The sequence below is a fragment of the Pavona decussata genome, unplaced genomic scaffold, assembly GCF_977016875.1.
Source record: "Pavona decussata unplaced genomic scaffold, jaPavDecu1.1 SCAFFOLD_38, whole genome shotgun sequence".
In the NCBI taxonomy this organism is placed as follows: Eukaryota; Metazoa; Cnidaria; class Anthozoa; order Scleractinia; family Agariciidae; genus Pavona; species Pavona decussata.
In genome coordinates this window covers 1,687,501-1,701,858 of record NW_028145460.1, presented here as the reverse complement: position 1 = coordinate 1,701,858, position 14,358 = coordinate 1,687,501, and the positions used below count along the sequence as shown (strand labels likewise).

General features: G+C 38.7%; 2 protein-coding genes and 1 long non-coding RNA gene across 3 annotated transcripts in view; 2 read left to right on the top strand and 1 right to left on the bottom strand.

Annotated features, from left to right (window-relative positions):
- LOC146483538 (ferry endosomal RAB5 effector complex subunit 4-like) overlaps positions 1 to 1,972 on the top strand; it is a 53,676-nt gene extending 51,704 nt beyond the window's left edge. Inside the window, exon 14 of the mRNA XM_085105697.1 lies at positions 1,179 to 1,972. Within this exon, the coding sequence (XP_084961823.1) occupies positions 1,179 to 1,278 (100 nt within the window). The 3' untranslated portion in view covers positions 1,279 to 1,972. The remainder of the gene's footprint in view (positions 1 to 1,178) is intronic.
- The window catches only part of LOC146483536 (uncharacterized), a 31,723-nt gene that overhangs the window by 8,638 nt on the left and 8,727 nt on the right, over positions 1 to 14,358 (bottom strand). The gene's annotated exons all lie outside the window — the stretch shown is intronic.
- LOC146483537 (uncharacterized) overlaps positions 13,214 to 14,358 on the top strand; it is an 8,662-nt gene continuing 7,517 nt past the window's right edge. The window contains exon 1 of the mRNA XM_085105714.1: positions 13,214 to 14,358. This exon is cut by the window's right edge and continues 218 nt beyond it. Within this exon, the coding sequence (XP_084961840.1) occupies positions 13,269 to 14,358 (1,090 nt within the window). The 5' untranslated portion in view covers positions 13,214 to 13,268.

Below are 14,358 nucleotides of genomic sequence, written 5' to 3'. Positions count from 1 at the left end.
AGTTATTTACTATAATTAACTTTACTTGTTTCTTGTTCCCCAGACTCGCTACCATCAATGCCTTGCATGGTTTTGTTACGAGCCGATCATTCAAATCGGGAACCCCGAAAATATTTACCCACTTGAACGACCGTCGCTGTTCAATTTCAAGTGCACGATTTCGAATCTCCATCCACGGGTCTGAACGTAAAACATTCCCATTTTCATCAAGCGGGATTATCTTTCTCTTATCTCCAACCATCTAACGAGAGGTGAAGAAAAAATACGAGTTTAAACAGGGATCACACAACACGAAAAATGGAAGAGCACCAAACCAGCGCCCACAAGAAAGCAAATCCCGGGGTTCCCGATAAGGAGGGAGCAACTTCAGCACGTCTGAAACAGAACGTCTGGTGGTCACTGAGAGGTACGGTAAACCAACAGGAGTCACTCACCCCGACCAAGAAAAGGGTAAACTCCATACCCAATCGAAAAGGGCTACAAGGTGCGAGGGAAAATAGTTTAATGAAATTAAATAAAACGCGAATGACATACCGGGGATTGGCAACCAATGCAATATTTATTAATAGATTTACTTGAGAATCGAGACAATTCATCACACAAATTAGAACTAAGGTAACTGAAAGAAAAACTAAAGCAAGAAAAAACTACGCGAACACTAGCCGAATCAGCCCATCTCCAATTGGTAGAACAATACCTCCTACTCACAATCTAAAGCTAAATTCCACAAATTATTGTTCATCATCGAAGGGGCCTAAAACACAAGGAGGTTGAATAAACGATCATCATCATCATCATCATCATCATTATTATTATTATTATTATTATTATCAGTATCATTATTATTATTATTATTATTATTATTATTATTATTATTATTAAAATTATTATATTGTTAATTTAATCTATTGGCGTTAGAAAATTACAATATTAGACCATTAACGTTAAAGCGTAAATAAATATAAAATATAAGGACCAAAGGACCACATTTAACCCGCAATAACACAGCTAAAAATAAAAAACCGTGAAGACCACGATAAGTCTCACAAAAAGATGAACCCTATGCAGGTATCCGCGGACGCTTAAGATCCTGAACGACATAAATAAGACAGAAACCGGCCCCATTAGTCAACAGCAAAGCATGAATAGTACATTATTTCTCTTTTGTTATGCCACAGGCCAGTTATTCATCACACCGTGTATCTAGAGGATGCCTGTGACACCCTACAGCGTCAGCTCTCTCAACACAAAGTGGGAAAGATTGTTGTTAGGATGTAAAGGGATGAGGCTTTCTTACAGTGTATATGACCGATTTTTTTTATTTGCTTGATCAAATGTTAATGTTGTTGTCGTATGAAAATCGAAAAAAAACTGATTCCTTGTTAATTTTTCTTCCCCGCGTTTGAGGCGTAAAAGAGCGTCAAATGCCACTTCCGGTGTGGTACAATACCGCTCAAAACGGAAGACTGGGGATAGTCAGGCTGTGACGACAATACAGGAACGCCTAGTCTCGCTGTTTCTCTCTTCCTCAGTTGTTTCATTCTGAGTATTTAATAGTTCCATTCATATTTTCGTCCACACAGTTTTCTTCCTCTGCACACGAAAACCAACATGAAGATTTGATCAAGCAAATCAAAAAATTCTGTCATGATCGAAAAGTTACCATTCCGATAATCAGTCATAAGTGCCGTTCCTAACAATGGCGCTGTTGTATTCCTAGAATACTCAGCCTGAGAATATCATGACCTTAGAAGGCTTCATGAATGCTTAGTAAAGATAATTGGAACGATGATCTCTTAGTCACTATTTGTATTTTTGTTAATAATTCTTGATAGGCAAAACAAATGAGTCAATAAATTTTTTATCATACAAGGAAGCAGCAACGTTAACCTGCAAGTATCATATATTGTAAGTGGCTGTAGCTTGCCAGAATACGGCTGTTTTATGAATAAAACACTATACTGTAACTGTATATGACGGAAAAGTAAAGTGACTTTTGAGGGTTGAGATGGTTTTTGATAAGGTATAGTGGATTCCCGTTTACACGAACACTTTTGGGCTTAAAACGTGAGGCTTTGGAGGTGTTGAAGTCTAAGGCGCATTGAGCTGTGGAAATGCGCCATAGAAGAATGTATATATTACTATTATATGAACCCTTCCAGCCCAAACGTTTACCAGCATCTGTCTGTTGCCCTCAACTACAGCACTTTCCATACTGATTTGAAGGGTTTTTCTCCCCTGTGAAAACTTTGGTGTTCTTTCTATCTCCTGCCTGAGTACTGATGGCATGCACAAGGTTTTTCTCCACTGTGACTTATGTTTATCTGGAAGTCTTACTTGGCTAATTATTTCCCACACTATTCACATTCAATAGAGCTCTCCCCGATTTGGGTTATTTTTTGTTGTTTAGGGATTCCGATTGTAAGACTTACCGCACTGATCGCGTTGTAAAGGCTGGCGTGTTGTTTTATGGTGTGGTGGCTAAATCATATTTTTTGGACGCGGAGGCGATTTTTTTTCTTCTTTTGGTGTGAAAGGCAAACTGACTGCCAGCTGCTTTAACGCTGATAAGCTGTTTAAAGATAAGTTAGCACGAGCTGTGATTTTGTAGCCTACGTAGTAAGCGTTTTCAGTGGGGTTCTGTGCGTTTTTTTTTTTTTGCTGTTCGAACGCGCGGAGAATGGGACGAGAGCGAAAAAACGGAGGAAGGGTGAGAGGAGAGGAGAAAGAAGTGTCCTCTCTCCTCCCCCCTCGTCGTTAAAAGTTGTTTCATGTGACATAACTTTAAGTTCCCGTGTAATAATTGTTTTACGGAGGATGGTAAAGAAATGTTTTTGATTTCAGTAATGAAAGGTCACGTGTGAGGTTATTGTTACCACCCACCAATAGTCAAGTATCACTTCTTTTTAAGTTCTTCGTCTTCGCCCTGGCAAGGTTAATATAATACAACCACAGGGCACCCGAAAAAATCGAGATTAATAAAAAAATTAATAAAATTGAATTATTAGCTTATGTTGTTAGTTTCTAATAATTGTATGCATTTGCATCCAGTTCAAAAGCTTAAGTTACCACAGTACTGTAGTCTTGTGCTGAGCTGTTTTGTGTGTGAGTAGTCCAAACATAAATCAGTTGATCAATAGGAAAACTTAAATTGTCCCGCAATTTGCAGTTTTCGAGTCTCTCTCCTAGGTGTTCATTTTCAAGTTTCAAGTGCAAGCTTCAGGTTTTCAGTTTTATTCGCATCGTTTTCTAGCGTTGTCTTTCTTGTATTCGAGTTTTTATTTGAATCGTTATCGAGCCTTCGGTGTTTCGTTTTCGAGTTTTACGTCATCATAATTTTCGAACATTGCGTATTTTTTCCGAGTTGACGATGTCTTTTGTTTTCGAGTTCTTAGTGTTATTAACAAAGGACCTTTTTCTCTCCACCACGTACCGTGTGTATTCCGATGCCGATTGCGCACTGCGACGATTTGTGACTGTAAGTGGCGTTGTAGTAAGTTTAAGATGTTTTAAAAGAATAGAACGGGATCATCCAAAGAGAACATTTAAGGAAAATACTTTAAATGTTGTCTACTGTGTTAACAGAACGTTTTGTGCTCTTTGAAAGACATATTTGTGTAAGCTATTAGAAATACAGATTGATCTATTTGGATGCTTCAGCTGAAATTTTAACTTGCAGAAAATTTTAGGAAAGAATATTATTTTGTCAGAATTTACTAGCAGTTGTTGGTTTTACGAAAGTGCTAGCTGACCTTTTCTTCGCATTTTAATAACACATTTGCCCCGTTCGAAAGCGACACGAATTAGTTTTCGAGTGTAACCAAATTTTCAGCTGACATTTTGCCCAAGAAAACCGTACATTTTGTGTACGACTAAATCCAATCCATCCGAACAGATATTCACCCACGAAATGAACCGTTGGGTGCCGCCCACGATGGAACTGTAACATTCATTCTACTGACAGCAAATAACGACATAGCTGTTTGCTTGCCGGTGTGATCTTGAAATGTCTGTTGAGCGCTCGTTACGAATAAAGTCCGTTAACAGGATCAGGAGCCGACCCAAAGGTTCGTTTCGGTGAAAATCTGTTCGGAAGGCGTAAATCCCCTCAGAAATCGGGATTTTTCTCGGGCAAAATACCGAAAAGTTCCGATAGTAGCGACCCTCGTTACTTTCGGAATTAGCAGCCTTTGGGGCTCGTTAGTTTCGGGGGGGGGGGGGGGGGGGCGGGGGTCGTTATTTTCGGGGAACAAAACCCATGAAACAAAGCTAGCGCTAGCTCTTTTTTCCGAAATGAAAATATGATTCGCGCAGAGCTCAAACAACAGACAGAATAAAGAGAATTCTGACGCAAGAGTGCCAGACGACATTGGGCTTGCACCTCCAGGGGCAACGCCGGAGCAAGATTCAACCACCCGATCTTGCATTCAATGCAGAATTTAAGAACAGTGTTGACAGACTCGCTACGGAACACTTGTTCGCAAATCCAGAACTATTTATGAGTGAACAGTAAGCGCTGGTGATCAGCGTATGCTTTTCAGAAAATGGGTGGGCACGGCATGGCAAGAGATCTCGCGTCAGCTGAAAGACAGTTATACGTTCATTTCTGAAATGTGTATTGCACTCGACTGCTAATTTCTGATAGCAGGGACAGCGAAATAAACATCGATGGTCTACCGGACTAGTACTGCATGAAGGAATCAGCTGATGTAGAGGAAATCGAATTCTTCTCTGACTCAGGGTAGGAAAGCTAAACTCAGCGCTTTTCGTCGTATGACACACCAATGCGGTATTTACTGCAGTATATAGAATTTTCGGTTACGAATGATGGCTTTCCCTTGTTGTAAAGTGCCTTATCGTGATCAATTTGTCAATGCACGAAGCTATTAGTATTGTACATAAAAATTTTGACTATGGATTGGAAAACAATAAAGACATTCGGTATGTGTATAACGTAATTAAAAAAAAACTTGGTCTCGCTACTTTTTGGGGGACTCGCTACTTTCGGGGACTCGGTATTTTCGGGATTTATTAATTTTTTTTTAGAAGCCACAAAGTTTTGACTTTACTTTCGGGGGGTCGTTACTATCGGAACTTTACGGTACCAGCTCAAAATTTCGTTATACTGTAAAACTAATTTCTTTCGTTTTCAAAGGGGCAAACATGTCGTTAAAAATTACGAAACCGTCGGCTAGCATTTTCGTAAAGCAAACAGGAGCTTGTAAATTCGGGGAATAACATACTAAATTAAAAATGTAATTTTTACTAAATTCCATGAGAGGGAATATGTGGGATTGATCAAACCACGACGAATTAGATTCGTAGAAATAGCCGGTACGGAACTTCACTTCATTTGTCAGAACATTTTGAAATCTCAAGGAGAGAAAGCAATAGAATTATCAACCTTTGTGTGGCGAGGCTAATGGTGATAAAAATGTACAGGATAAGCAAAAGGGTGACAAGGATACATAAGTTCTTTCATTTTAAGTTATTTTTCACCAAGGATATGACAGATCAGATTCTCGATATTCTTGCACAATTTGCATATGTCTGTCTGTTTAGTAGGGGAAGTCCCTTTTTCCTCTCACGCTTATTTTTCAGTTTCGGCCTTCCTTTCACTGATCTCATATGGAACAAGACGCTTTTCAGAGCGTTTACGTGGGATGCGTTGATTATGTTTAGCACTAGTGGCCTCATTTATTGTACGCCTCACCGATTTTTTAACCTACCCTCCCTTCGGAAAGATTGCGCGATATTGCGTTGCGCTACTTGAAATTTTGCCGCCAAAAAATTGTTCCCGCCAGAAAATGTCTTTTTGAACAGCTGAAATGAGCACTTTTTTTATCTGAAAAGTTCACTGCTAAATCATAACCTTTTGTGTACATGAAAACTTGACATCTTTCATCATATTTTTGTGTCTCATACAAAAGTATTACGTCAAGTAAATTATTTTGCTAAAAAAAACAGTTTGGCAGTCAGTTTTTACGAGAAAGCGGCAAGTGCCATATCACGCATCAGTGATGTCGTAAACAAAATTATGCAAATTCTGGCGAATTGAACATTTTTAGACCTTGTCGGCTTTGATAAAGTTTCAACAGTTTACAAATAGTAAAATACAAAATGACAGTGAATTTCTCGTTAAAATGCGTGTAACAATAATCATGAAGAGTTGGCATGGCGTATTGAACCTTGTATATTATTATAGAATTCTTTAGAACAACACATGTAGCTTATGTAGTTTATCCAAAAATAAGATACAGAATGACGACTTTTTGATAAACAGGTCACGTTTCGTTACTTGCATATCAAGATACTGGTAAAGTAAAATGTTGCGGACTGCTCGCAAATTTACACAAATATTTACTGAAAATGCGTACAATAATATAACAGCGTTTACAAGCATATTCAATGTTCATCTTTGTGAGAGTTTCTTATAATTCATACATATATATGATTCTTATAATTGTATGCTTCGCAGACTATCCTAGCTAATGGAATATTTTGAGTCACAAAGATAGCGTTATGTTGTTTCCCTTGTGTTACGCGTCTTATACAATTAATAACGTGGCCTGACTCACGTTTTCTATTCTGGTCATGTAAATAAAAGTGTAAGATTACAAATTGTTTTCGTTTCATCAAAAAAAGAAAAAAAAGAAAAAGAAAAAAAGAAAACCGGCAAAAAGCTTTCCTAAATGAAAACTTTTAGTAAAAATTGACAATCAAACCTTTAATCTTTCTGTGAAGTGGATTTCCAGGTGCGTTTAAGCATCAATTCGACAAAGTCATGCGATATGTGTTTTAAATTATCAATGATCTTTCCCCCACCTATTCTGGATGATTCTACAACTGTCAAACAGAAGCATGATTCCTTCGCCTTGAACTCTCCAATTTCCACCGTTTTAACTGTCGAGTGCTTCTTAGAAGTTATTCTTTCGATTTACCACTTCAGTTCCACCGAGAGATCACTAGGACTTGAATAATCACAATAGTAATTAACTCCCTTCCGATCCCTCCTGACAAAAAGATCCCCTCTATAGAAGAAAACTGAATTTGATACATCTAAAACGAGTTAATAATTGAAAGATGCGCATTTGTGGATACAAAGAAGAACAAACAGCCCCCATTTTAAAACGTGGGCTGCACAGGCATCCCACGTAACGAGAACATATTCATTCTCTTTGATAATTAGTCGCAGCGCTCGCTTATTTTGGCCGTGTATAAAACCAGCGACATGGAACATTCCGGAGCATCTCGGAACATTCTGGAACAGAAAATAGACGAAAAAAATTCACTTAATGAAAAATATAAAAATATATATGAGAACTGAAAATTCTTCAAACTAAATTATAAAAAAGTCAAATAATTCATCTTAACTAGAACATATGATGAATTCAAGAAAAATATCTGTGTAAAAATTAATGTCCTTCATACGGCCGACAGTTCCCGCTGAGTGATCAATAAAACGGAATTCAAAAGTTTAACTCAATGTGGTTGTAGTTTCCTTTTAGACGTTATATGTTGGAATGTTTAAGGTAGAAGTTTTTGTTATTACCGTTTTGTGAAGCAATGACTGATTCGGTTTATAGCGATATTGTCGACCAGTGAAATATGAATAACACAAGCAATATGCGGATGCGTTTTAATTTATCATAAAGGCCGGGGTAAATGCTTGGATAGTCCGATACGGCTTCCCCTGAATGGAAACTGTGAGAGCCTATAGACTTGCCTAGAAGTGCGCATGAGTAAGGGGGGAGGGGGGGGGGGGAGCTCCCGGGCGGTTAAGAAGTAATGGACTAAGAGAGTCTAGTGTGGGCCGTGTAAAAATTGTGCGTGCCGCCTGCTTGCGCAGAATTTGAAAAGGACAGATCTCAGCAAGAAAAGCATTTAAGACTGTCACGCAGTTAGATTGCCAAACCCGCAAATTAAACACGCGCAAGGGAGTCGCGTAGGCTTGTCACTATTTATTTACACAATGTGGCCGGATGACCTCCAGAAGAAGAACCTTTTTACTTGGACACCTTCTTTTATTCTCGTTAAGCTTATTTCTTTTATGTTTTTTTTTTTATAATTACGTTTGTCTCATTTTCAGTTTTCATATATCTTCATTAATTTATTTCGTTCTATTTCATGTTCCGGCCTTTTTCGAAGGCCGCTTATTTTATATCCTGAGCAGAGCTCAGAGGTTAATTGTAATTAAAAAGTCTGTTGAAAATTTAAGGTAGTCTAGCAGACTCAAACTCACGCAGGCGTCTTTATATTAGAAACTTACATAACGTCATAAAATGGTTAAAACCACTTCATCCTCTCTTGTTAAAACTCAAGTGAAACCACGAGCCGTTCCACTTGAGTGTTTAACATTTTTTTGACGCCATTTTATGGTCTATAAGAGTATAGACCATAGAAAACTGCATTCGATTTGTTTTTACAATAACATGGAAAAAGTTAAACCGGAATTGGCTTTATTTGGTCCATTTTCCGCTGAGAAAGAGCGCGCGTTACATCTGACGTCATTTTTATTGTCTGTACTTCTTATAGACAATGGCTTCAAGCCAATCAGCGAGCGGGAATTTGAATCACTACGATTTGTGAAAAGAAACGTCGTAAAGGTTAACTGTTACAACAGTGAGTGGTTTGAAGAATTGAACAAAATGTAGGCATTGCTTGAAAACAATAGATTATTCAGATAAGTCGGGATATAACTTTCGGCTAAATACTTTGTGCATTTGATCGGATTTAATTTCTCCTTACAATTATCGTTACCAGATCAAACATACAGGTAATAAGAATACCACAGGCAGCCCAAGCTCAAGCTGTGAGTGATGATCATCTTGCGTAAAATAGGTCACGGCGCAAATATAAGAGTTTGTAAGGGAATATTTACGATCGGGTTTAGGAGGTACAGATAATGGAAAGTTCTTAATAAAAACGACATGATTTGTTTCTAAGGTGTATTGCCTATATCAGCACAAAATAGCAAACAGAAATAGGCAATACACCTTAGAAGCAAGGTATGTCATTTTTATTACGAACTTTCCATTATCTGTACCTCCTAAACCCGATCGTAAATATTCCCATACAAACTCTATATTTGCGACGTAACCGCTATTACGCAAGATGATAATCGCACACAGCTTGAGCTTGGGCCACCTGTGACTAGACTGCAAGCAGTCCCTTTCTGGATAGTCGAGAGGTCGCGCGAAATAGCCGAGCGCGATAAAAACAGTCTCTTCTCGTTTATTTCTCCTCGCTCCAGTCTCGCTGCACTGTGAGCACACCCTCTCGACTGACCAGAGAGGGACTGCTTGCAGTCTATGAGAAGACACGAACTGATCACCAAGGATGAAATGTGTTGACATCGATATAAATTCTCTCAAAAAGCAACCAAGAAAACATACGTAAAGCAGTAAGGAGAATACACACGTTGATACTGAGGGTTGAAAGATATTCTGCCGTTTGCTTGTGTTATCCCAAAATATCTATTTAGCCCTCGTTACGAAAAAAAATATGTTAAGAGGGAATTTGAGGGATTGATCAAACCACGGCATGTTTTTGTTATAGAATGATGAAATACATAAAAACTAGTACGCAACTTCACGGTTTTTGCTCCGTCTGATAACAAATTTTGAACTCTGAAGGAAAGAAAGCAATAGAATTATCAACCTTTGTTTGGTTTAGCGGAAAAATTCAATAACATCAGCAAGGTAGGCCTGGGGTGGATGACCTACAAAAAAGAGAAAAACAAAATCGTAGTATTATTTAAGTCTCCAATTGAAGCGACCCGCGCCGGCTAATAACCTCAGTTATCTGGGGCAAAAGTGTACAGGGACTATTTGTTTGTGGCCATTATCTGTTCCGTGAAGCGAACAGTTTTTCGACAGCAAAGCTCTGTAAGAAAAAACTATAAGTTAGAAGAAAAAGACATTAAATTTCCATGCAAGAAGCAAGACGCCTATAGGCGTGAACGCGGGATGCGAACCCATAGTCAGAACCTGTTTAAACGTGCAAATAGACGTAAATGAAAATGTAAACAATCAGTGTTGTGTTACAAACGATTCCTGTGTCCAAATCAAAGGTGATAACGTGAGGATTATTTAAAGCGCCCGTGTGAGGCACGAGGATGTTTTCTCTGTATTTTAGTATAAATATCAACAGCAGAACATTGAAAAGCGTACGAGCATCCATTACAAACCTTATCGTCAGCGCTATTTATATTCTGGTTATGTAATGTCAGTAAGTGTAAGATTACGAAGTGTCCTCAGTCGTCTCATCAAGAAAACAGAAAGACAAACAGACAAAAATCTTTCATAAATGAAACCTTTTGGAAAAAATTGCCAATCAAACTTTTAATTCTTTTGTGAGGCAGATTTCCAGTAGCGTTTAGTCATCAGTTCGACAAAGTATGCAGCGTCGTTCGCCAGTAACTTAACTTAGGATACGTATTTTTATCCTTTGATTGAATAAAGACTATTATTATTATTATTATTATTATTATTATTATTATTATTATTATTATTAGTGATGATCTTAAGCTATGACCTCTGGTTTCCTCTTCGCATCGAGTTATTCAATCTGTCAGTCAAAGGGTAATTTCTTGGCCGTGAACTCTCCAATTTCCACCATTAAAACTGTAGAGTACTTCTCAGTAGTTATTCTTTCGATTTACCGCTTCTAAAAGGCTTGTTTTTTTGTTTTCTAAAAACGGCATATTAGAGTCTTAAATTCACGCGTGTAGCCGCCATTTTGAAAGAAAACCCTTTCTTTCTAGGCCCCAGACTGTGGCTATGTGACGTCAGACAGGTATAGGGATGAGTAGGTCCCCTCCCCTGTGATATACGCGCCGATAATGGCTTCCGATTGGGCCGTTTTTGGTGAAGACAATCAGAACAATAGAGGACAAAACAAATCACTTCTAGGAAAGAACAGGGTTTAATCCAGATTTAATCAATTTATTCATTACCATTTGTGACTACGATGAAGAAAAAAATACGACAGCAGACCGAAACCTTGACGAGGTCTGCCCTGAGGGCATACCAAGGAACAAGACGCGTATGGGCGTTTACGCGGGATGAGTTGGTGTATGTTTAGCCCTAAGTGGAAGTGGAAGCGTATCCTCCCGTCGCGATGGACCTTATTTGAGTCACAAAAGGAGCGTGATGTTTCGCTTACCTTTCGTTACGCTCCTCGGCGTCATACCGGAAAGTCATTTATGATAACGTAATAACCGGGCCACACACATAAAGGCCTGACTCACATTTACTATTGAATCATTCCCGAAGCGTCAAACTATCCAGGGCCCATGGCGCAACGATATTTACGGGCAAACGACTTCGCACGGTCGAAAACAACATACGAGCGAGCTCGAAACACCCTCAGACGTTTCTCCATCATATCTTCTCATTCTGTTCAAGCCTTTCAACAAGGTTCTTTTCCCACCAAAATATAAACGTACGAGATCTATACATCGATTTCACGTTCATGTGATCGAATAGTGAGCTTGGGCTGCCAGTGTATGACCAAGCATTCGGTAGAAAAAAGAAATTTTACCTCCGTCGTGGCCTGGACTCGAACTATTTACTTCAAGCTTATGATCTTTCGGGTTCGCTTCACGATACGTCACGGAATCTGTCCCTCAAAGCGTAATTTCTTCGCCGTCATCTCTCCCATTTCCACCGTTTAAACCGTCGAGTACTTCGTAGAACTTATTCTTTCGATTTTTTGCTTCAAAAAGTTTTGTTTTCTCTCTGAAAACGGCATATTACAGTTTTGAAACGTATAATCAATATGGCCGCCAATTTAATGTAAACTCAAGACAAAAGCCTTCTTTCTCGGCCCTAGTAACACCTATAAATATACGCACAAACAATGGATCTGATTGACCCGTTTTTGTTGAATACAATGACAACAATAGAGGACCAAAATATCTCTTCTAGGAAAGGACAGGGTTTAATTCAGGTTTAATTATTTTATTCATTGCAATTTCTGACTACGATGAAGGAAAAAAGTACGACAACAAAGAAAAAGATACGCGATCGAAACCTTGCCACGGTCTGCCCTGAGGGCATCCCGCGTAGAAATATCTGCAAACAAAGGGAAAGCCCCGTATGCAGTGTGTTGAATTTTTGGTGTTTCTGGCCTCACTTTTGACGTCTAGTATTTTTTTGTGCTTAACTCATTCAACTGCAAAACACTCTTCCAAATTCTTCAAGGTTTCAAACAACTTCTTTCTATTTTCACCTGGCAATTTCATTGCACTGTAGGGGCGTAAGCGGGATTTTTTTTTTGGACAGAAGGTGTAATCAGTCGACTGGCGTTTTATGGGGGAAGAGGGGGACTACTAAACAAGAGATGTTTGTAAAAGCAAGTTTTGCAATAAGGGAAGTTTTGTATTTTTTTAATGTAAGACTCGAGTACTCAATTCTGAGTAATATCAGTTGTTGACATCATCCAATTTTATTTGGATCCTGTTAGTAACGTGACGCGTTTCATCCAACTGTAGGCAAGTAAAAATAGTTGATGGATCAAAAGTCATTTGATTCCGAAACTAGAGGATAAGTACCACTGAAAAACGTGTAGACGATACAGAGAACTTAGTAATAACAGAGTCGATAGAAAACACGATACAGCAGCTAGAAAGCGTGTGTGGGACTACAATAGCATGAATTAGATGAACATTTTGTCTGTTTCTGGAAGCATGGTGGGATTGCTATAAATCAGTACAATGTCACTTCAATGTGTGTATATGTAATCTCTACTTTCCCTTGTAACAGTTGCGGTAAAACTGAAAAAATGAGAAACCACTATTTGCACAGCTCGAAGGACTCTGCTAACGTGAAAAGAGGCCTTATCTTTAATACAGGCTTTAAGTTTACAGCAACCTACAAGCTTCGGTAAAACCGGCAACAGCTAGTAAATTCGGGTGATAAAATTCCGTTTCCTAAAACTTTCTAAAGATTAAATTTTCAGCTGAAGCATCCAAACAGTCGGTATTAGCTTACACACATATGTCTTCATAATTATTAAATAATTAAAAGGGCACAGAACGATGTGGGAACGTAACGACAACATTTCAAGTATTTCGCTTCTTAAAAATGTTCTCGTTGGGAGCCCCTGTTGTAAAATACATTTATTTTTTAAACTCTAAAACTGACGTCCTTACCAGTTACTGGCCGCTTTTTGAAAACACTGTGTCCGATCAGTTTGACAGTATATAAACAGCCCCAGACTACTGTGCTTTTGTTTTCTTTCTCTGGTTTCTAGTTAACACCGTCATGGACAACACAGATGAAATTATAACGACCATCATTATTGGTACATGCATTGCCACATTTCTTCGCAACACAAGTCGAGTTCTACAAGCTATTAAGTTATGCAAGGAATGTTTGATTGTGCTAAACAACAAAGCCCTAGCAAAAGAAAGGGAATTTGTTAAATTAGCATACAGATCGATATACTTATCATTGTTTAAAACATGCTGCCTTCTTAACGATAACACAAGTGCGATAAAATGTGGTGGGAAACTTTTACACTTTCTGCGTGGATGTGGCGAGATAACCCAAGAAGGCCAGCTGACCTACAAACTGGCACAATTATACACCCTTCAAAGCAATTATAAAGAAGCAAAAACGCTTTATAAGGAAGCACTCAGCATCATGATAAAAATAGACCAACGGCAAGGGCAATTCTCGTGTTATAGGAATCTGGGAACTGTGTATTACTTTCTCGGTGAATATCGACAGGCCGAAACATACCACAAGAACGCGCTTGTAATCACAAAGGAAATTAGTGACAAAGAAGGAGAAGCCGCGTGTTATGGCAGCCTGGGAATTGTGTACCAATCTCTCGGTGAATATGGGAAGGCCAAAACATACCAGAAACACGCACTTGTGCTCAGAAAAGAAATTGGTGACAAACAAGGAGAAGCCACGTGTTATGGGAACCTGGGAACTGTGTATCAATCTCTCGGTGAATATGAAAAGGCCAAAACAAACCAAGAAAACGCACTTGTGATCAGAAAAGAAATTGGTCACAAAAAAGGAGAAGCCAATTCTTATGGGAACCTGGGAACTGTTTACGAATCTCTCGGTGAATATAAAAAGGCCAAAACATACCATGAAGACGCACTTGTGATCAGAAAAGAAATTGGTGACAAACAAGGAGAAGCCACGTGTTATGGCAACCTGGGAACTGTGTATCAATCTCTCGGTGAATATGGAAAGGCCAAAACATACCAGGAAAACGCGCTTGTAATCAGAAAAGAAATTGGTGACAAAGAAGGAGAAGCCGCGTCTTATGGGAACCTGGGAACTATTTACGAATCTCTCAATGAATATAAAAAGGCCAAGACATACCATGAAGACG